This window comes from Malus domestica, chromosome 02 (assembly GCF_042453785.1).
Source record: "Malus domestica chromosome 02, GDT2T_hap1".
NCBI lineage: Eukaryota > Viridiplantae > Streptophyta > Magnoliopsida > Rosales > Rosaceae > Malus > Malus domestica.
In genome coordinates, this window is record NC_091662.1 from 1,456,208 (window position 1) to 1,477,826 (window position 21,619).

The 21,619-nt window shown below is 38.0% G+C and overlaps 2 protein-coding genes and 1 long non-coding RNA gene across 3 annotated transcripts; all 3 read left to right on the forward strand.

Annotated features, from left to right (window-relative positions):
* Positions 1-398: 398 nt before the first annotated feature.
* LOC103447626 (protein LATERAL BRANCHING OXIDOREDUCTASE 1-like) lies at positions 399-2,266 on the forward strand. Its single transcript, XM_008386816.4, has 4 exons — positions 399-762; positions 996-1,243; positions 1,409-1,736; positions 1,862-2,266. Exons 1-4 carry the CDS (start codon positions 526-528, stop codon positions 2,096-2,098), a joined length of 1,050 nt encoding a protein of 349 aa, XP_008385038.2. The 5' UTR covers positions 399-525; the 3' UTR covers positions 2,099-2,266.
* Positions 2,267-4,474: 2,208 nt separating this feature from the next.
* Positions 4,475-4,914, forward strand: LOC108170065 (uncharacterized). Its single transcript, XR_001786415.3, has 2 exons — positions 4,475-4,615; positions 4,700-4,914. It is a non-coding gene; the product is annotated as an uncharacterized lncRNA (long non-coding RNA).
* A 4,539-nt stretch (positions 4,915-9,453) lies between these two features.
* On the forward strand, positions 9,454-10,672 carry LOC103417971 (protein SRC2-like). The gene has a single exon (XM_070810464.1). It carries the CDS (start codon positions 9,556-9,558, stop codon positions 10,531-10,533), a length of 978 nt encoding a protein of 325 aa, XP_070666565.1. The 5' UTR covers positions 9,454-9,555; the 3' UTR covers positions 10,534-10,672.
* The last annotated feature ends 10,947 nt before the right edge of the window (positions 10,673-21,619 follow it).

The window sequence follows — 21,619 nt, forward strand, 5'->3', positions numbered from 1 at the left end:
ATGATTTATTTTTACCAAGGACCTTGATCAAAAATTGAAAATGAATAGGATTTTAATCAATGGAGTAGTAAAAGGAAGGATGAGAACCTAATTTTTCCTTATTTATATTCTTTGGATTGAATAAGCATTAGTATAGGTGTATAAAAATAATTTTCCAAGTCGAGATTTCCATTGTTTTAAATATTGAGACGCCACCAAGACAGTCAAATATATCACCTACATTTCTAAACCTGCATAATTTTATATGCAAAGAGTTGAATACATCTTTTTAATACAAAAATTATTCCCCAAGTCGAGATTTCCATTGTTTTGAATATTTAATCAAATATATCACCTACATTTCTATACCAGCATAATTTTATATGCAAAGAGTTGAATACGTCGACCATTATATAGAGATGATAAATACTTAAACAGGATAAAGCTCTTTCATTTGTTTTCTTCCAAGTTGATGTGCTTTCCAAGAAGTGAAAGCCATGAACGCAGATCATTAAGTTGCAGCTCAAATTCCAAAACCTTGCTAAGATGGAGTTATTAGGATCTAAAACTGTCCAAGAGGTACTCATCCAAGGGGAACAGGTGCCAGATAAATATATCCGTAAAGTTGAAGATGGTGGAGTCCGAGTCCCAGTCCCAGATGCTTCTGCTGCCCAGTTGATGGATGTTCCAGTCATTGATCTTGCTCTTCTCGCAGCTTCTTCAATCACTTCAGATGAACTTGAGAAATTCAGATCAGCTCTTGCCACATGGGGTTGCTTCCAGGTCTCAACTATTCAAACAACTTGTACTTTGAAAAAATTTTAGGACTCGTTTGACCATTTCATTTATATGATTATTGCAAATCATGTTGGTGTGTCGGTCCACTCTCGTTCAAGTTTGAGAGGAGCATTTTGTGCCTATGACGGGGCACTAAAGAGCTAATCTCGCATAATCCTTATTTGAGAAAAAAAAATCATGTTATGTTTGGAGGTTGCTTTATTAATTTGGTGTTCCAGGTAATAAACCACAGTATGTCGCCGGAATTCCTAGACGAGGTCCGAGAGATTACAAAACAGTTTTTTGCACTTCCAGTTGCAGATAAGAAGAAATACTTGAGACAAGTCAACGACATTCAAGGATATGGAAACGACATGGTTTTTTCAGAGCAACAAACACTAGATTGGTCTGATAGACTATACCTTTCTGTGTATCCACAAGACAACCGTAAGCTCAAATTTTGGCCCAAAAATCCGGACTCTTTTAGGTAATTAACTTGTCTTTGTTGTACGGACGTGTGTTTTGCCAGTTGCTTAGGGCAGTGTGTTCACTGCCTAAGACTCGAGTTCAAATTCCTCTTCCCGTAGATTAAAGTAGTTTAAAATATCATCTTTTGCACAAATCATGTTAATGTCAGTGAACATTATTGCAGCCGGACTTTAGACCAATATGCCATGGAGTTACAAGTGGTAACAAAAACTATCCTCAAGGCCATGACAAGGTCATTGGATTTGGAGGACAATTGCTTTTCCGACCTATATGGTGAACAAGGGAAAATGGCTATCAGATTTAACTTTTATCCTCCATGTCCAAGGCCTGATCTCGTCCTTGGTCTCAAACCACACGCAGACGGAACACTAATCACCCTTGTCTTGCAAGATAAGGAAGTTGAAGGTCTTCAATTTCTTAAAGGCGATCACTGGTTTCGAGCTCCCATTGTTCCTGACGCGCTTCTCATGAATATCGGTGATCAAGTAGAGGTAAATCATAAATTGTTATCAACACTGTATTCTGTGGCAAGAAATTTTGGGCGTAACAGTCAACAGAAGACGTGGTGTTACTATTCTACATGTGGATACGTAAGTTGTTGTTTGTGATGCCACAGATATTGAGCAATGGAATATTCAAGAGTCCTGTACACAAGGTGGTGACAAATCCAGACAAGGAGAGGATATCTTTGGCGGCCTTCTGCATGCCAGAGTCGAACAAAGAGATTGAACCTTTTGAAAGGTTGGTCGATGAGTCAAGACCAAGATTGTACAAAAAGGTGACCAATTATGATGGCATCTATTTCGAATACTATCAGCAAGGGAGGAGACCAATTGAAGCAGCGAGATTATAGCGTGTAACATTACTCCCTCGAATAAAACTTATAGTTGTCGAGATGTTTCGTCTAGTTTACTAAGAAAACGAAAGTATGGCTCAAACCCTCTTGAACCAAAAACTCGTACCATCTTGTAAATTCGAGTGGTTGAAAGTTGAAGTTGAAGCTTACCTATTTTCTTTGCCATTAAGAGCAACTCCACCGTTGATAAGGCCCCCAAGGCTATTCACTATTTAATCTACCCAGTAAACAGTAATTGTCCTTAATGAACAGTAACGCCTTTTACATCTCCACTCTTACACTGAATTCTTACACTGAATAGCCCTGGCAATAGGCAATAAAATAATAGTATTTTTTTTATTTATAAAAAATACAAAATAATTATTTTAAGAAAAGTAAAAATTAAAGATTAAAGATTAAATATGCAAATTCCATTGCAAAGTTAATGCAGCTTCTCACATTTTAACTAGTCAAATTTTGACTAAAATTTTCATCTTTAAAACAGTTTGCTCAAGCAATTAACTAATCAAATTATGCGATTCTAATTTTTAATTAGAAATTAGAAACAATTAGCTAATTCGGAACTAAAGAATTCAGCTTTAAAGAATTTGATTTAGTTAATTAGTTAAATTACGAAAAATTAGGAACTGTTAATCAAGGCGGAAACTTTGAGCTGACCTTGTCCGCTGTAGAGCAGTGGTACTCATATGCGAGCTTGAGCAACTCAAACCGCTGTAGAAGTAGGAGAACGAAGTCGCGGTCTTGGCGGTCACATGATCCACTCTCGAAGGCAGTGGTGGTCATGAGGCGGAGATCGAGGAGCTCGGCCTGCAGCACCTTGTGGAAGCAGACGAGCAGGAGGATCGGCGTGTTGGCGAGTAAGACACGTGTCGTGGATGCGGAGGACTCCCCTTCGGGTACTCATACGCGAGCTTGAGGAACTCAAACTGCTGCAGAAGCAGGAGAACGAAGTTGCGGTCTTGGCAGTCACATGATCCACTCTCGAAGGCAGCGGTGGTCACGAGGCGGAGATCGAGGAGCTCGGCCTGCAGCGCCTTGTGGAAGCAGACGAGCAGGAGGATCGGCGTGTTGGTGAGTAGGACACGTGTCGTGGATGCGGAGGACTTCCCTTCGGGTTCTCGGGCTGGCAACTTCTGCCAGGCCTCTCCCTCGGGCCCACTCGAGCTCCATCGCCAACACACACTAGACCAAGTTGCTCAGGCTTTCTGGCCCTGTTTGAAAGCCAGTCCACCGGGCTATTGCCCACGATGGAACTGCTCTAAGGCCTTCATAATGTACCGCACTTTGGGAGTTAAGGTCAACCAAGAAAATTCAATGTTTGAAATGGGAGTGAATAAAAGTGAGCTTCTGGTGATATATTGATATGTGTAGCTCCTTAATGAAGTTTTATTTCAACGTTTCTACAATTTTATAACTTTTTATTTTCATTTTCAAAGAAAGGCTTTTTGCAATTTCATTTTCTGGCCATGCACTCCTCTCATAGCACGTGGATTGATTGAATAAATGAAACGAGAATTCAATGATAGAACTGAAAGGAGGAGTGCATAAGGAGAAAACGAGAGGGAAAATCACTACCTCTATCCAACCATATTTTGTCGAATTGTACAAATTTAGATAATGATGGACCACCAACTGAAGAACGCGTGGGTATATACGAGACACGTAGAGAACCATACAGTAAGCTCCGACTTTCTAGAAGAATGATTAATGATCACTACATGCCCATGGATAAGAAGATGATGGAATTGTTGATCAGGGAACTGGAAAATGACGAATCCAATAATTGTATCATGTGAAAATATTACAATCGTTTATGTTTCATGCCCTATCTGAGTGCACACTGTACAGTTAGATAACTTAAGATTTTCTCTCTGTTTCTTGTTCCATGGGTAAAACTGCTTATATCCATATTTTCTTGTTCCATGGGTAAAACTGCTTATATCCACATCCATGATAAGTTAAAATGACGGAAGCACTTTTGGAATCAGCCATTTTACTTGAAGCTGTTGATTCCGCATGCTTGGTTTAGAGCCAACTTGGATGCTTATTCGGTACAAAATTTGCAAAGTTGGACAACATCTGGATTCAACTTTCATCCTAGTCAATACAACGACGTCGTTTGTAGAACGACACAATTTCCTGTTCTCCGACTACAATCCCATTAAACGACGTCATTTCTGTAGTTCTCTGTCCCTCCCCCTGCGTAATGATCATCGCTACTCTCCATCTCTCGTTCCCTCATCCTCCGTCTTTTCACTCCCTAGCGAGCGGCGCGTGCTCCCACCGCCAACCTCTCTCCCTGTCCCACCTCACCTTCTCGTTCCCGACCTTACACATCTTAAAAAACCCTCCACTTCATCGGCTCCGACGATCAAGCACTTCATCGGCTCCGACGATCAAGCTCGCCGGTGACCCAACCGCCGCCAATGGAACTCAACGACGAGTCGGATTTCGAAACCATCGCCACACCCGACGGCTACATCTCCATCTGTGGCTTCGGTTCCCTCCTCTCCGGTACGTACAATCTTCCCCATCGCCGTCGTTGTTTTGATGAGTTTTTTTTATCGTTTTGATGAGTTTGATGTTTGCGGGAAGCAGAGAGAAGCGCGAGGAGTACGTTTCCGGAGCTGATCAACTTCAGAGAGTCGCGGTTGAACGGCTTCCGGCGGGTGTATGCTCACATGGCTCCCATTTTCTTCGAGCGTGGCATTGCCAAGCCTGATACCAAATTTTGTTAGAAGCTTCCTTTTCTGTTAAGTTGTGTCATATGAATTTCATGGCTTATAATGAGCAACATTTTTGTTGCACTTCCACCCTTCTAAAAATGGTACCCAAAATCCCTAAGGATTTCAGGGATAAAGATCGAGGAATCTTTTTACATAATTTGATTTTGTTATTGAACTGGGAGAATTAGAAAACGGAAGGGTCTCGAGACGAGAAATAGTATTAGACAAAGAGCTACTTGGTCAGTCAATGAGACCCTTTCTGAAGGATTTGCCTCATTTCCTGGACATGTTTGTACTTCACTTTTATTGGTTTGGCATCACGTATTGCATTTTTTTCTATAATGCAATGATTCATTGAGTACCCGAAAAATGAACTACCACATTTGAACATTGAGATCTAATTCCTACTATGCGATACTATGGGACATTGTAGCCACACCCCAGACTTCATACTAGTTTGGTTTACCTGAAATTAACGAAAAAAAATACTGGGACCATAAAATGTGTTTATGAAACACATTTTTCACAATTTTAGATGAAAAAAAACTAAAAAACTGAAGCAGCAAAAGTGGGCTTTAAGAAACTGTTTCTCTAAAACACGGATGAATAATATCATTAAATGAATCAAATTTCCAAACCTACCATTCCTCTCTCTCTCTCTCTCTCTCTCTCTCTCTCTCTCTTTATTGTACGAGAGCAAAATTTCAGATTTGAAAATTCAGCTTTGGTTTGGCATCCTTCGACCTCACAACTCCTTCCTCTCACCTTTGATTGTTGCTTTTTCATCTCCATATCGCGTTCTCCCTCGTCCTCCCATACTTCGTTTAAGCAATCACAAATCTTCCTAACGGTTTTTCTTTGAAGTGTACAAAAAGGCTCAAAACAGATATAGTTGCAACTCCAATTTCCCAAAGGTTAGACAAACTTATTGACCAGGAAAAAAAAATGAAGTTTTAACAAAATACTCCTGGTGCTGTTCACTTTTAACGATTGCACGGCACTTGTGATAATATAGATATTACACGGCACTTGTGATTATGGAGGTGTAGTTAGGATTCATTTGTTAACCATTGCATTTTTAGCTCTTAGTGTTTATATTTTCTGCTAGATATTAAAGGGAATTTAATAGGCGCGAAAGAGATGGAGAATTGAGGAGGTGGAGGTAGGAATGTAAGAGAACATATATTGTTAGTGTCAAATTTTCTTTTTATGTACTCAATTTCGATCACTATTTTCTCGCCGCCCTCTTTCCTCCACCGTCTTCATTTCTCCTTTCATATATATATATATATATATATATATATATATATATATATATATATATGTGAATTGCCGATTTAGTTTCTGAATTATTATCTCAGTAAAAATTAGGTCTCTTAATTATTTTTCGGTAAAATAAGTCCTTAAATTCATTAAAAATTACTAATTTCATCCTTAATATTATATTCAAAACTGTTTTATCCAATTTTTCATCAACTTAAGTCACTTGACATACTTTAGAGTGTAATACCGTCATGTTCTCGCCTATAAGCCCTCAACATTTCATATAAGTTGCGAATCTAACGTCTAATTTTCCCTTTAAAGTTAACTTGCACTATTTCTTATGAAAAACTATCAATTACTCTCCCATGTGTATCACATGCAAGTAACGTAACTTAAATTGACGGAAAATTGAATATAGTAGTTTCGAATATAATATTAGGGATGTAACTGGCAGATTTTATAATTCAATGACTGATTTTTCAAAAAAAAAAAGTTTATGAATTTAATTTTCATTGAAGTGATAATTTAAGGACTAAATTGATATATACATATATATATATATATATTTGATCATGAAAAATGAAAACTGAAAACAAAACACGGAAAAATTTGACAAACAAGCCCTTAAAAATATGGTATAGCCTATCATTAAATCTAGAAGATGCAGGAAAAATAAAAGAAAAGCTAATAAAAATGGTTTGAAAACTTTGAATTTTAACGATAAGGATAAAATAAGGGGTAAAGTGAATAGTACCATAATTGATTTTTTTTTATGTAAAAATATGGTTTTTCGTTAAAGTGAACAATACCGAAAACTTTTCATTAAAGTTTCCAAAAGTAAAAGGTATGCGATGCGTAGGAAAAATGGGGAAATCATTTGACTAATGTTACCATTGGTAACAAAAGGAATCTCATCGGCTAACTGACCTATGGTAGTTAGGGTTTCAACGTTTTACTGGATCCCGGGTCCAAATTGGTCACTTGGATTGCAACAGGCATTAAATTAAGCGCAGCAAAGTAAAGAAAGGGTGCGTTTGTTGCACCGGACTGTCTCAGACTGGACTAGCTTCAGAAACTAAGCTGGATTGGCTTAGACTAGATTAAGATGTACTAGCTTAGTGAAGCGTTTGGTGCAGTGTCGGACTAAGAAGCAGGATAATGAAAATCAATGAAAAATAAACTTATTTGAACAATCACAACAAAAGAATTCGATAATACGACATCATAAACTAACCAACCTAGATTCATTATAGAAGGAAAATTGAAATTAACTAAATCCACTTTTCTCTACTTGCCCAATTCAAAACCAAAACCAAACAATTTCTTAGAATTAAAGCATAATAATAAATTTCTCACAAAGCCACCCAATAAAAAAAAATGGGTAAAAAATTGTATTGTAATCCTTTTGTCCATCGCTATTTAAGGTTCTGAAATGTGGGCCCATAAATTGTATTGCTTCCCAAATTGAACGACGCCGTCGCCACAACCATAAATCAACAAATCCAATTGATGGCGCTACAGATCCATCTTCGTCACCTTCGTGCAGCCGTGGTCGACCCTAGCCTTTGGGCCGCCGATCTTCGAACTCAGTCTTCAAACCCAGCCTTCGAAGGTCCAGGCTGTCGTCATCGACCCCAGCCCTCAATTGATCGCGATAATCAAATAAACTTTACCTTTTCTAATTGATCCATCACCCAAGACGTGTTCTGTCACCTCGGCGAAGAGGAGTGGGTGGTGCCGAAATCGATCCGAGTTTGGGTTGTCGGTGCAAAGAGATAGAGGAATGGAGAGAGAGGATGCAAAGTGCAGGAACAGAAGCGAGAAGACGAAGGTCTTAGCAATCCCGTGGTTTTGCGGGGTTCTCGCTAAGAACTTCTAGTGAGGCCTTTAGTCGACACAAATCTCGGCTACCATTAAAGCTAATCTGCGCGAGTAACAAACACGGTATTGGACTAATCTTTAATCTTGTCTAGTCCAGTGAAGGTTAACAAGTGCAAACAAACGCACCCTAAAAGTACAAGAGCACAGTGTTCGTGCTTCTAAATTATATATATACTAAAAGAGAAAAAAGCTTAAAATACTGTTTATAAGCACAGTGTTCATAACTGTTTATCCAATCGTTCCCTGCCATTAATCACCAAATCTGAGCTTTTCACCGTCTGCTGGTTCGGCAGCTGATTCCAATTGCAAATTTAGTGAGAGAGAGAGAGAGCTGTGGACGGTGGAGGAGAGTGAGAAATGGAAGTGGGGTTGTATGCATGTGAATGCGACTGTTGGGGGTGGTGAAAAGTGATAAACCTACTAATCCTACATGTCCTTCACGTCAACAATCCGTGTCAACTCATCACCCACAGTTTGAATTATACGGTTCTCACTCATCTTCAACAAATCGCAGTTTGGATAACACACAAACTCTTCAACAGATTGAGAAGAACCACAGTCCTTCTCTAACATGACTCTATCATCACCGTGTACCTTAGCTTTCTATTTATGTATTTTGTAATTTGAATCTCATTGTAATCTTGGCTAACAGATGCACTGTAACTACCTTATCTTGTATAACCTATATAATGAAGTACAGAACTCACTCATAATTAATTGAGTTGAGATTTATGCAATCACTTTCTTCAACCCTAGTTTGAATTCTTTCAGGAAGGAGGAAGGAGGTGGCGGTTATTAACCATAAGAATGTCAGGTGGCATAATCTCTGCTATGACATGTGTAATGATCCTACAGTCTTGATTGTTATAGTTAGTTACAAGTATCCTTGATGGTCAAGTATCCTAGTCACTATATATGTTGAGCTAAGTCATTTTCCAATGTAATAAAAACTGCTATTACTAACAAAGTCTTCTTTCTCTCTTCTTTGACTTTTCGCATTCCTTCTATGATCTATCTCTTCATTTCTATGTGCTAAGGGTTGCTTTGCCGATCTTCTCTCTTTTGTTTTTGCATAAATAGTCATCTGTCGACATTTGTTTGACTAATCAAGTACCTTAAATTACAAGAAATTACTTTCTCTCTCTCTCTCTCTCTCTCTCTCTCTCTCTCTCTCGCTAAAAATCATGATTAGCAACCTGTATATTCTAAGCGAGTGATTAAAATATTGAGAAAATATCTTTTCATTTCTTAATTGAAAATAAGCTTACACTTGGTATTTATACAATTGTATAGCGCGCACACACTTGTGCTGCCAACTCATCCTAACTACCACAACAAACTTAGTCTAACTAATCACACCACTAACAGCAGATGACAACATAATTAATCAAGACTAAGTTTTATCTTTTACAAGAGAATTGTCCTTAATATAGATGTCATCACATTCACGGAAATGAACCATATATTTCAATTCGCGAAATATAATTAAACCCACCATTCGCCAATTCGCGAAATATATTTAAACCCCAAATATTACCATTCGCCAATCCAAATCCCATTTCCCTCTCTCTCTCTCACTCAAAAATGGAGCAGAGGACCCTAGAGCTCGAACTCATCTCAGCCAAAGACATCAAAGACGTCAGACTCATTCTCAAGATGGACGTATACGCCGTCGTCTCCCTCCAAGTCGACGACGACTCTCGCGGCAAGCAGCAGAAAACCATGACCAAAGTCGCCCGGGGATGCGGGACCCATCCCACCTGGAACTTCCACGTGAACTTCGTTCTCGACGAGTACCTAACTCAGCAGAACCGCCTCTTCATCGTCTTCAAGCTCGTCTGCCAGCACAGCCACGGCGACAAAGACATCGGCCAGGTCGTCGTCCCCGTTAAGGAGCTTTTTGACTCTGTCAAGGCTGACGCTGCCTCCATGAAGTTCGTCACTTACCAAGTCAGAAAGCCCTCTGGGAAGCCGAAAGGTGAGCTCAATTTTTCCTCCAAATTTGGTGACAAAGTGGCGGCTCCACAGGCAGCGGTGACTGCGGCATCATCGAAGGGTAACGAGCCGGTAACAGCCTATCCGGTGGTTCGACCGTCAGTTCAGCCGATGGTGGGGTACGGTGGATACCCGCCTCCAGTTGGCAGCTTTGCTGGGCCTCCGCCACCTGGATACGAGTACCCGCCTCCTCCACCTGGATACGAGTACCCGCCTCCTCCACCTGGATACGCGTACCCGCCACCGCCACCGGGATATGGATACCCGCCACCGCCACCAGGATACCGCTACCCGCCACCGCCACTGGGATATGGCTACCCGCCACCGCCACCGGGATATGGCTACCCGCCACCGCCACCGGGATATGGCTACCCGCCACCGCCACCGGGGTATGGCTACCCGCCACCGCCACCTCCGGGTTATGGGTACCCCGCGGTGCCGCAAGCCCAACCGGAAGCAAAGAACAAGTTTTGGATGAGACTGGGGGGTGGATTATTAGGGAGAATGCTTACTGGTTTGTGGATTGGAGATATGGTATCTGGTGGTGGTGACAGCGGCGGTGGTTAGATTTTTGGATGTATATTTTTGACTTTTTAGTCACAGTCGGGTCTGTTGGTTTGATGATGTAATGCTAAAAGTCGGCTCTTGTCAGTGTGTTTACAACATTATTACGTAAATAAAATAAAAGAAGAGCTATTAAGTGACAGATTAGATTTTCTATAGTTTAATTCTTCAAACATATTGCCAAATTTCCTTCCCACTAATAAGGGAAATAAGTTTTGCACTTTTATTTTCTCCTTCTGCGATTTTTAACCCTGATTAAATAAATTAAAAGATAATTATTAGTGAACAAATACAATGAGAAATCGCTAAGGAGAAATTAAAAGTGTACAAATCATACCCTTAATTAATTAAGAATGGTTTTCTGGTGGAGGGCTGAAGGTCCACGTATCCAGAACACACAGAATTCCGGCATGAATTTTCTCGTGCTTTGACCTTTGTTTCTCTCATTTGCGATATTATTATTTGTCCCTTATTGCAAGAGTGGATAAATATAATTTAAACTTAATTTAGTGTTGCCGATAATCAAATTTACATGAAAACGATCAACCTTGCTGCTATCCTCAATGCCTTGCGATAGTCATTGAACCTTGAAGTCGAGTAGTGCCTTCATTGAACCTTGGTCACACCAAGAAGATACAGCAACCTTGCTGCTATCCTCAACGCCTTGCGATAGTCATTGAACCTTGAAGTCGAGTAGTGCCTTCATTGAACCTTGGTCACACCAAGAAGATACAGCAACCTTGCTGCTATCCTCAACGCCTTGCGATAGTCAAGGAAGGCAGGAAGTATAATAAGGAGCTTTGCACAGATGGGATAAACACTACTACAAAATGGACTTATTGTGTCACTGGGTGATGTCGCTTTAATATAATATAGTGGCGGATAAGACATTTGCAACACCTACTGAACATGACGTCAGATTTACTGTTGCTTGTAAGTGTCATAAACTGTCTATGTCGCTTTTAACCGACGTAAACATTTAATGTCGCTTATAACCGACATAAATTTTAATAATTTTTAAATAATGATGTCGCTTTAAAAAAAAATAGTGTCGCTTTTAAGCGACATAAAGTATTGGTGTCACTTATAGCCTAAATTAATTATTGTTTTTAAATATTTTAAAGCCTGTGTCAATTTTGAGCAACATAGATTTTAGTTTTTTTTTTAATATTTTGAAAATCGGTGTCCGTTGCAAACGACAGATTGATGGTCTTTATATACTATTCCCCGTGTTTTCTTCTTCCTTTCTTGCATCTTTCTTAAGGATGAGTTTGTGAGGTGGCACGTTGACCCGTTAAGAAAAAAAATATTCTTAAATTCACACATAGCACACATTGCCACATAAATATTACTTCAAAATATTAAAACACATTTGTCATTTAAGTATTACATCTACACTCGAAAATAAGAGTCTAATAAACAATCATCCATACACTACTAGTCTATTACAAAATGTTAAATGTGCAAGGATATGCAAAATGAAAGAGTTTTTGTTTTCAAGGTTGTGAAGCCTTTCTCAAAAGTTTAAACCTTGCTAATGGAACTCAAAGCTTGCATGTTATTCCTTTTACAAAATCCTCAATTTTCATCGATCTTCATGACATAAGATTTTGTGGTATCCACTTCTATAAATATTTTAAATTGACGATCAAATTAGTTCATTGTATTCATATAGGATTAAGGAGTGTAGCTATAAAAAATCATCAAAATTAGAGTTAAAATAACCGTTAAATCGTGATTTTTCGTTTATAATCGTAAAAAAGTTTTGTCTCCTTACTTGATCTCTGAATGTTTGTTTTTTGCAATTTTTGGCGTATGCGATCTCGAAGCATATATAAACAAGTTTGACGGTTGGATCGTTGAAATTAGTTTCGTAGAATGCGTATCCCATCAAAACGATAGATTCACTAACACTTAGAGTTTATTTATACTTTCATTAAGTATAACATAAGAATTTGTGGTATCCACTAATGTAAATATTTTAAATTGAAGATTGAGCTCATTCATTGTATTCATATAGGGTCAAGGAGTGTAGCTGTAAAAAAATCATCAAAATCGGAGTTAAAATCACCGTTAAATCGTGATTTTTCGTTTATAACCGTCGAAAAGTTTTGTTTCGTTACTTGATCTCTGAATGTTTGTTTTTTGCGATTTTTGGCGTATGCAATCTCGAAGCATATATAAACAAGTTTGATGGTTTGATCGTTGAAATTAGTTTCGTAGAATGTGTATCCCATCAAAATGATAGATTCATTAACATTTAAGAGTTTATTTATACTTTCATTAAGAATAACATAAGATTTGTGTGGTATCCACTAATGTAAATATTTTAAATTGAAGATTGAATTCATTGATTGTATTCATATAGGGTCAAGGAGTGCAGCTGTAAAAAATCATCAAAATCGAAGTTAAAATAATTGTTAAATCGTGATTTTTCGTTTATAACCGTCGAAAAGTTTTGTCCCGTTACTTGATCTCTGAATATTTGTTTTTTGTGATTTTTGGCGTATGCGATCTCGAAACATATACAAACAAGTTTGAAGGTTGGATCGTTGAAATTAGTTTCGTAGGATGCGTATACCATCAAAACGATAGATTCACTAATACTTAGAGTTTATTTATACTTTCATTAAGCATAACATAAGATTTTGTGGTATCCACTAATGTAAATATTTTAAATTGAAGATCGAATTCATTCATTGTATTCATATAGGATCAAGGAGTGTAGCTATAAAAAATAATCAAAATCAGAGTTAAAATAACCGTTAAATCGTGATTTTTCATTTTATAACCGTCGAAAAGTTTTGTCCCGTTACTTGATCTCTGAATGTTTTTTTTTTTTGCGATTTTTTGCTCATGCGATCTTGAAGTATATACAAACAAGTTTGACGATTGGATCGTTGAAATTAGTTTAGTAGAATTCGTATCCCATTAAGTTCAATGGTGTATATATATATATATATATATATATATATATATATATATATATATATATGTATGTATGTATTAAGTAGATTTAAATTTATTTATTTTGTATGTATAACACTTAAGAAATTGAATGATATGTATATTTAAGCAGATCCAATGGTCACCAATTTTTAAAATTTAATTTAATATATTTAATTATTATAGTTTTTAGGGGTATAAAATTGTTAAATTAATATATATATATATTTATTATAGTATTTTTTTAGGGTTATAAAATTATAAAATTAATATTTTGGATGATCAAATTCTTGATAATGAAAATTTCCATACAAGGGTTGGCGTGGAAGAGACTCATTTTCATGAATCATTACCGTTGCCTACTGAGTTCGTTAATTATGCCAATACCGACGACGACCTAACAGATGATGACTTGGAATAAATATATTAATTATTTTATGTATTTTAAGTATTAATTAGACTATGTTTCAATTAGTATGTGATGATATTTTATAATAAAATTATATTTCTATTTTCTATTACATTTTATTCAAGTTAAATTTTATTTATTAAAATCTTAAAATGTTATATGAGATAACACAAAAACAAAGAGTTGGTTATTTTTTTCTTTGGGTTAAACATTTTGTTTTTTTAAACTAGTCTGCTGTCGGTTTTAGCCGATGGCATTGGTCGGATAATTTGAAATATTAGGCGGGAAATTTCTCACTTGTTTTGCACGAGGAAATGGATGGAAAGAACTTAGTGTCGGTTTTAATCAACGCTAGTTTCATTAAACCAACGCAAGTTTCATTAAAGTGACGCGATGTGAATTTCAAAAAGTGTGTCAGAAGTTGGCATCGGTTTTAACCAACATTATGCACATTTAATAAAGTGTGTCAGAAGTTGGCATCGGTTTTAACCGACGCTATGTATGACACACCCCGACCGAGATCAAGGCATGCTGGCAGTCACGTGAGAGTGAAGTAGCCATGTGCACAGTGCGAAAGCGATAAAGATAGCAATTACACGAATAATTAAAAACTGAGTTACTAGAATGCACTACTAAACAGGGAGTGATAGGAGTTAATTACAACAGTAAACACTCCTAATCAGAGCATAAAAAGTCTAGGTTCAGTCCAGTAGGACAAGTACTAATTATACAGTACCAGGTATGTCCTACAATTATTTGGATATGTCAGAACTGCCGACGACCTCGAGCCACCAACAGCGAACTTACTTAAAACCTGGAGGGGCGCAAAACATAAAACGTGAGTGGGCAAAACAAATGTTTTACAAAATCATTTCATTTATCAACATATCTAACCCCTCGCTGTAAAACATGTATAATTTTCCCATAATTAAGATATAAACATATACATATATATATCTGAAATCATAACCAGTCAATTCATGCCTTACATAATTATGTTCATATGTATATATACCGTGCCAAGATATAACAGAATAAGTAATTCAGGTAAGAATGAATTCATAGAAATATGACCTGCTAGCCGGAACCTCTATGGTAGTCTGTACAGCTGAATTCATAGCTCAAACTCAATCTAGCCGGAGTCACTTCTATGACCTATACGGCAATACACTGCACATAAGTCAGAACCACTAAAAAGGGTTTGTACGACAAGATTGGGTGAGATATAATTATGCTCAATCTTACTCTCTCAGTATAGTCGGGCGATAAATCGCTAGTCACCTACAAGTCGGAACCATATAAGGTTTATACGACAAGTCTGTGCACTTAAATTGGATCCAAAGTGAGCATATAGTGCGGGGGTGACATAATAAACAGGCCTGTATCATCTCTGGCTAAATCAATCACCCTAGGTGCAGGTTATGAGCTCAATCTTCATCAATGCATTTATAATCATTCTATTCACAATCTAGGCCTTTAACTCAATTAATGTATGACTGCATCTAACGTTTCGTTAGACTGCCTACGTACCCTGAATAGGGATCAAGTCATTCGTAGTTCACATAATCATACATAACTTACCTGAACTTACCTGGACCTCCACAACACCACATTTATATATATATGCAATCATACAATGCATATTCAAAATATAGAACTAATTGGCATATTATTTCAAGGCATACATTCCTTAAAAGTGTATTTCTGGGAAATATATTAAGTATATAAATATATACTGAAAACAAAAGCCCACTCACTGATATGTCGACGGGTCGTAACCCCCAAGTCGCCCGTGGATACGCTCGTCCTCGGGATACGTCTCACCTATATGCGAATTAACTATAAAAACGTTATTTTAAAGCACATATGCCAAACTAGCTACTAACTTCTCATACATTGCTCAAAATGGGTATATAAATATACCATAGTGATCTACTCGACGTCGCAGATGTCGAGATATTTTTAAAATAATTTTCCTAGGGCCCACGCGCCCTCACGCGCCGGGGAGGCCACGGTGCCACGCGCCCCCCACGTGCATCATCTTCTTCGTCCAGACGCCGGAAAGTTCGCCGGTGCCAGAAAACTGGGCAAACCTGTAATCGACGATTTCTCACTCGTTTCTACACCATTTTTCATGAAATTTTCACCCAAATGTCACAAATTTCAAGAGGAAGAAAGTTATACCTCTTTGAAGCCTCAATTCCTTCGAAAACACGTCGGGAAAATCTACCAAAACCGGCCACCTTCAAACCTCGTGATCCCGACGTCCAAAACTTTCAAACGAAGCACTCCGAGCTTCCTTAGGACCTCACTAAGCTCGCTATAAGCTTGGATTGTCCTAAAACACAACCATTTAAAAGTTCATGAATAGTGCTCAACTCGGAGCTTGAGTTTTCAACGTGAAATCGAACGAGTTCTTACCTGAAATGGGTACCTTTGAACTCGTATGGACACAATGATACTAAATTTGGCCACGATCCGTGAAGATTCAAGGGTCTTGGGTGCTTGTCTGTACCATTTCGAAGGAGAAAGAGAGTGAAACCAAGAGAGAGAGAAGGGAGAGAGGGCGCACGGGAGAGTGAGAGAGAAAATGTATGGATGTGTGTGGTCCAATCAACACACCAATCATAACTAACCAAGGTTTAGTTCTCATTGACCCCAAAACTTAGGGAAATAATTATTTTGGTCCACTTCTAAAACCATGCCACGTTCGACTCATTTCAACGAACAAGGGCAAATCCATCTTTTCACCACTAAGATAACAAATTCTCGAGACGGGCTGTGACAATGTACATTTAAACTGACACAATATTTTTGATAAAGAGTGTCAAAAAGTGTGTCAGGTTGGCGTCGATTTTAACCGACGCTATGCACATTTAAACCGACACCGTATTTTCAATAAAGAGTGTCAAAAAGTGTGTCAGGTTGGCATCGATTTTAACCGACGCTATGCACATTTAATTCGACGCCATGTACTTTTAATTCGACGTCAGTCAATCAATATCGGTTTAAACCAATGCAAACTAAGTACCCATATTTAAACCTCTATCTTTCCCATTTCATCAGTACTTTCATTTCTCCCCCAATTTCAGACTTTCTTCTTCTCCTTCCCCATTTCATCTGTGCGTCCCTTTCTTCCTCTCAATTTTTCCTCTTCTCCTTCCCCATTTGCTATGGATCACCATTTTGAAGATCAACATTCTAAGGAACTCCAATTCGAAGAGGAAGAGCTCGAAGGTGGTTCATTTTTAAATTATTATGATTATTAATTTTAGTTTCTGTTTTGTATTCTAACTAGTTTTATACTTAAATTGAAAATTTATTTTTGTTTCTTGGTTTTTAATTGTTTTTTCTGTATTTATAAAGATCAACTCATCGGAGACGCAGACCCTCAATTCTGAATTGGATAGAACAGCCTTGTTCATTTGATTCGTCTGGAAAATGCATTAGTGATAATTCTAGTGCGTTTTGGAAACATTTCATACTGGAATAAAGAAAAAACAAGGTAAACGTTTCATGATTTCTTTTATTATACCTTGAAATTTGTCTAATAAATTCTTTTATTTTTCAAGGGATTGCGGAAAAAAATTAAGCATAACCGGTAGTTGAAAACTATGAACCACACAACCGGTTCAAAATCTTTTGCAAGAGTTCGAAAAAAATTTGTATGGGTTGTACATTTTTAAGAATTGTAGTTAATTTTAAATTTAATATATAGTTGGTAGAAATTTTATTTTTAATATGAAGTTTGCTTAAAATTGTTTATTTTTTCATTGACATATGGTGGGAATTATTTTTATATAATTTTTTTTAATTATTATTAATTAAAAACTGACATAGATTTTTTTTTATATTATTAATATATTTGGTGTCCCTTATGAACGACAGCAGGTTTGATATTTTAATTCTTTAATTGTTGCTTGATGCCGGTTAGGACCGTCATCATGTCAGAATTCAACGGCGCTTCTAACCCACGTAAGTTTAGATGTAACTTTTAACCGACGTTGTTGCTCTTTTTTATTATATATTACTTTGTTTCTTGCTGGCGGATTAAGGGGGCTAAGCGACGTCTTTACCCTTTTGGTGACGGTAGTATTGGTGTCGGTTCGTCTATCCGACATTGCACTATTTAATGTCGGATTTTTACCAAAAATCCGACATTAATTGGTGTTTCTGGTCTGTTTTGCACCGCCAGTAATATCCCCTTTTGTAATAGTGAAAAGGGCCTACATCTCTCTTCCCCACCAAGCCTGCCACCTACCTTTTTCTAGCCATCATTTCCTCTTTCCCATCTCCACCCTCTGCTTCTTCCCTCTTCCCCCTTCTTTCCTTCATCTTTCCCCTATCTTTTCCACTCAAAAAGTTTTTTAATTTCTGAATTTTCTCTTTTTGTTCTTTTTCTGACTTCCCTTGAGCTTCGTTCTTTGAACTTTGTCTCAATTCGCATGAGATGGTCTCAGATCTGGACCTTCATGGCCCTCTCCTATTCCGGTGCTACTTTACGTCGCATGTCCTCAATCACCAAAAATAAGTTTTTACGGGCTCACTGAACGGGTTGCTCGCTCACCCCCATTTCCCGTTGATCCAGTTATCCCATTGGTTTGTTCTCTTAGTGGTGGTGGTGGTGGTGGCCTTGCAATGGAGGCGCATCTGGTTGCTGATGGTTTCCATTCCGGTATATCTACTGTATTTTCTTATCTGTTGTTGGGCTTGTATTTAGGTTGTGAGTTGCCTTTTGGGCTCTCTTTTCCTTATACTTATCTTTTTATTTAGGGTAAATATCAATTTACTACCCTCAAGTTTCATGGTTTTCAACATTTAGTACATGAAGTTTTTTTCGTCCCAGAGTCATACCTCAAGTGTTAATTTTAGGACAGTCTCATATATCCGTTAGTCTGGCTGTTAAGTCTCCCGTTAACTGATGATGTGGCGCCCATGTGAACAATGATTGGGTGCCATGTGTCAATAAAGGTCCCACGTGGAGATTAAAAATTTAAAAATAAAAAAAACATTAAAAACATTAAAGAATTACAAAAAAAAAAAAAAGGTCTTCTTCCTCAAACCCCCGACCTCTCATTCCCTTCTCTCATCTGACTTACCTAACCTATGCACATCCATCATTCCCCCTCCCTTTTCGACTCCACCTACTCAACCCTCATCCTCTTCGATGGCCCCGTGAGCTAGAGGGAACGGTGATCGGCTGTGCGCGGTGATACTCTTAGATCTCAGGCGGAGATCTCAAAGCTATGGGGGCAACGATACTCCCATATCTCAAGGTAGAGATTTTGATTTTGCTGTGGGCGGAGATTCTGAACCCTTCCCCATCGCCCAGACCCCTTTTTACTCCTTCATCCTCGTCGACTCAGTCTCCCTCCTTTGTCCTTCTCCCCACTCGTACTAGTCATTCTCCTTACCCAACCCATCCATCCCCTAGTCCCTCAATACCCAACCCGACCCATTCCTCCCCTAATCCTTCCATACCCAACCCAACCCGACTCGGTTTCCCTGTGTTCGAAATCGAGAAGGCCCTGACCTTGCTGAAGAAGATCACGCAAGTCAAAAAACTAAGAACAAGCAAATCAGAACCACAAATTTCACTATGTCATTGTCAATTATCCAAATTAATTAACATACTAAATTAGAACATCCCCTAATTCATTAGAAACAGCTAAATCAATTCACAACCCCACAAACCCAATTCACCCAATTGAAAACCAATCCAAACATCACAACTTTAAGGTCAAAAAGTTCAAAAACCAATGAAATTTGACATGGGCTTTATCTCAGTTTTTGTAACAGTTTGCACAGATTTATGCTTGGAATCAGCTGCCTGCTTGCTTGAAGAGCTCTCAATCTTCTTCTTGGTAACAGAATATCCAATCTTTCCCTTTGAAGAACCATCATGCAGGTCTGATTCGTTGAGGTCGACAGCGTCGTGGTGGTTAAGGTTGAAATTGAGGGTGGCGGTGGGGATATAGACATGGGTGGGGGACAAGGGGGTATGGAAATGGGTGGGGGACATGGGGAAGACGAAGGGGTTCTACGTGTTTATTTATTTATTTTTTATTATTATTTTTTTTTATTTAACTAATTATTATTTTAATATTTTTAATTTCCACATAGACCCCTTAATGACACGTGACGTTCAGTTATTGTCCACATGGGGACCACATCATCAGTTAACAGGAGACTTAACAGCTAGACTAACGAATGTATGAGACTGTTCCAAACTTAACACTTCAGGTATGACTCTAGGACGAAAAAAACTTCATATACTAAATGTTGAAAATCACGAAACTTGAGAGTAATAAACTGATATTTATCCTTTTATATTTAATAGAAGTAAGTTAGTTTGACCAAAAAAAAAATGATTACACAAGTTATGACAGCAACTTTATTTTTGAGTAGTTCGAGTGTTGCTGTGGACGAGTCTTTAGACGGCAAAATCCAATTTCAGTGTCTTTGTGGGATGACAAATGGTTCCACGTCACTCAACAAAATTCCAAATTGATCATCATTGATGATCTCATCAATTTTGGAATCGTATTAAAAAGACAATGAGTTGTGTAACCTTTTCTCATCTTGCTTAATCTGTTTTAGTGAAAGTTAATCACCATAAAACGCCACTTTAGCTTGTATTGTTTTGAAAGGGATCACCACTGGGAGAGAATACCTATAACTATAACCCCCGTAACTCCATCGTGTTATTGACACGAGATATTATAGTAGCCCTCTTTCCTTCTTTCCCATCCATCTCCACCCTATGCTTCTTCCTTTTTCCCCTCATCTTTTCCCTATCTTTTCCACTCTTTAATTTATGAACTTTTTTTCTCTTTTGGTCTTTTTTTTTGCTTTCCTTGAGCTTCGTTCTTTGAACTTTTTCTCAATTTCCATGAGCTGGTCTTAGATCTAGACCTTCATGGCTCTCTCTTGTTCTGGTGGTACTTTACGTCACATGTCCTCAATCATTGGCCTCTGCTACTCGGCCCGTGTGCTTCTCCTCACGTGTTGGGTGGCTGTGAAAGTGCTTTTAGCACTATTTGGTAGGATTATAGGAGTGGTCTGGCCCATTCCTCGAAATGAGTTTTTACGGGATCCCTCACTGCTTAGGTGGCTCGTTTACCCCTATTTTCCGTTGATCCAGTTGTTCCATTGGTTCGTTCTCTTGGTGGTGGTGGTGGCCTTGCAATGGAGGCGCATCTGATTGCTGTTGGTTTCCATTTCAATCTTAGGTTTTTTAGTTGTTGTTCAATTGGTCACTTTTACATCTATCTATTGTATTTTTTTATCTGCTGTTGGGCTTGTATTTAGGTTATGAGTAACCTTTTGAGGTCTCTTTTCTGTGTACTTGTCTTTTTAGTTAATAAAAGTAAGTTAGTTTGACAAAAAAAATTGATTACACAAGTTATGACAACAACTTTACTTTTGAGTAGTTCAAGTGTTGCTGTGAACGGATCTTTAGACGGCAAAAATCCAATTTCAGTGTCTTTCTGGGGTGACAAATGGGTTCCACGTAACTCAACAAAATTCCAAATTAATCATCATTGATGATCTCATCAATTTTGGAATCGTATTAAAAAGACAATGAGTTGTGTAACCTTTTCTCATCTTGCTTAATCTGTTTTAGTGAAAGTTAATCACCATAAAATGCCACTTTAGCTTGTATTGTTTTGAAAGGGATCACCACTGGGAGAGAATTACCTATAACTATAACCCCCGTACCTTCATCGTGTT

Coding starts and splice junctions, on each gene's coding strand:
- LOC103447626 (XM_008386816.4), top strand. CDS start 526: ATGGAGTTATTAGGATCTAAAACTGTCCAAGAGGTACTCATCCAAGGG. Junction 763..995: donor CCACATGGGGTTGCTTCCAG/GTCTCAACTATT, acceptor TTGGTGTTCCAG/GTAATAAACCACAGTATGTC. Junction 1,737..1,861: donor ATATCGGTGATCAAGTAGAG/GTAAATCATAAA, acceptor GTGATGCCACAG/ATATTGAGCAATGGAATATT.
- LOC103417971 (XM_070810464.1), top strand. CDS start 9,556: ATGGAGCAGAGGACCCTAGAGCTCGAACTCATCTCAGCCAAAGACATC.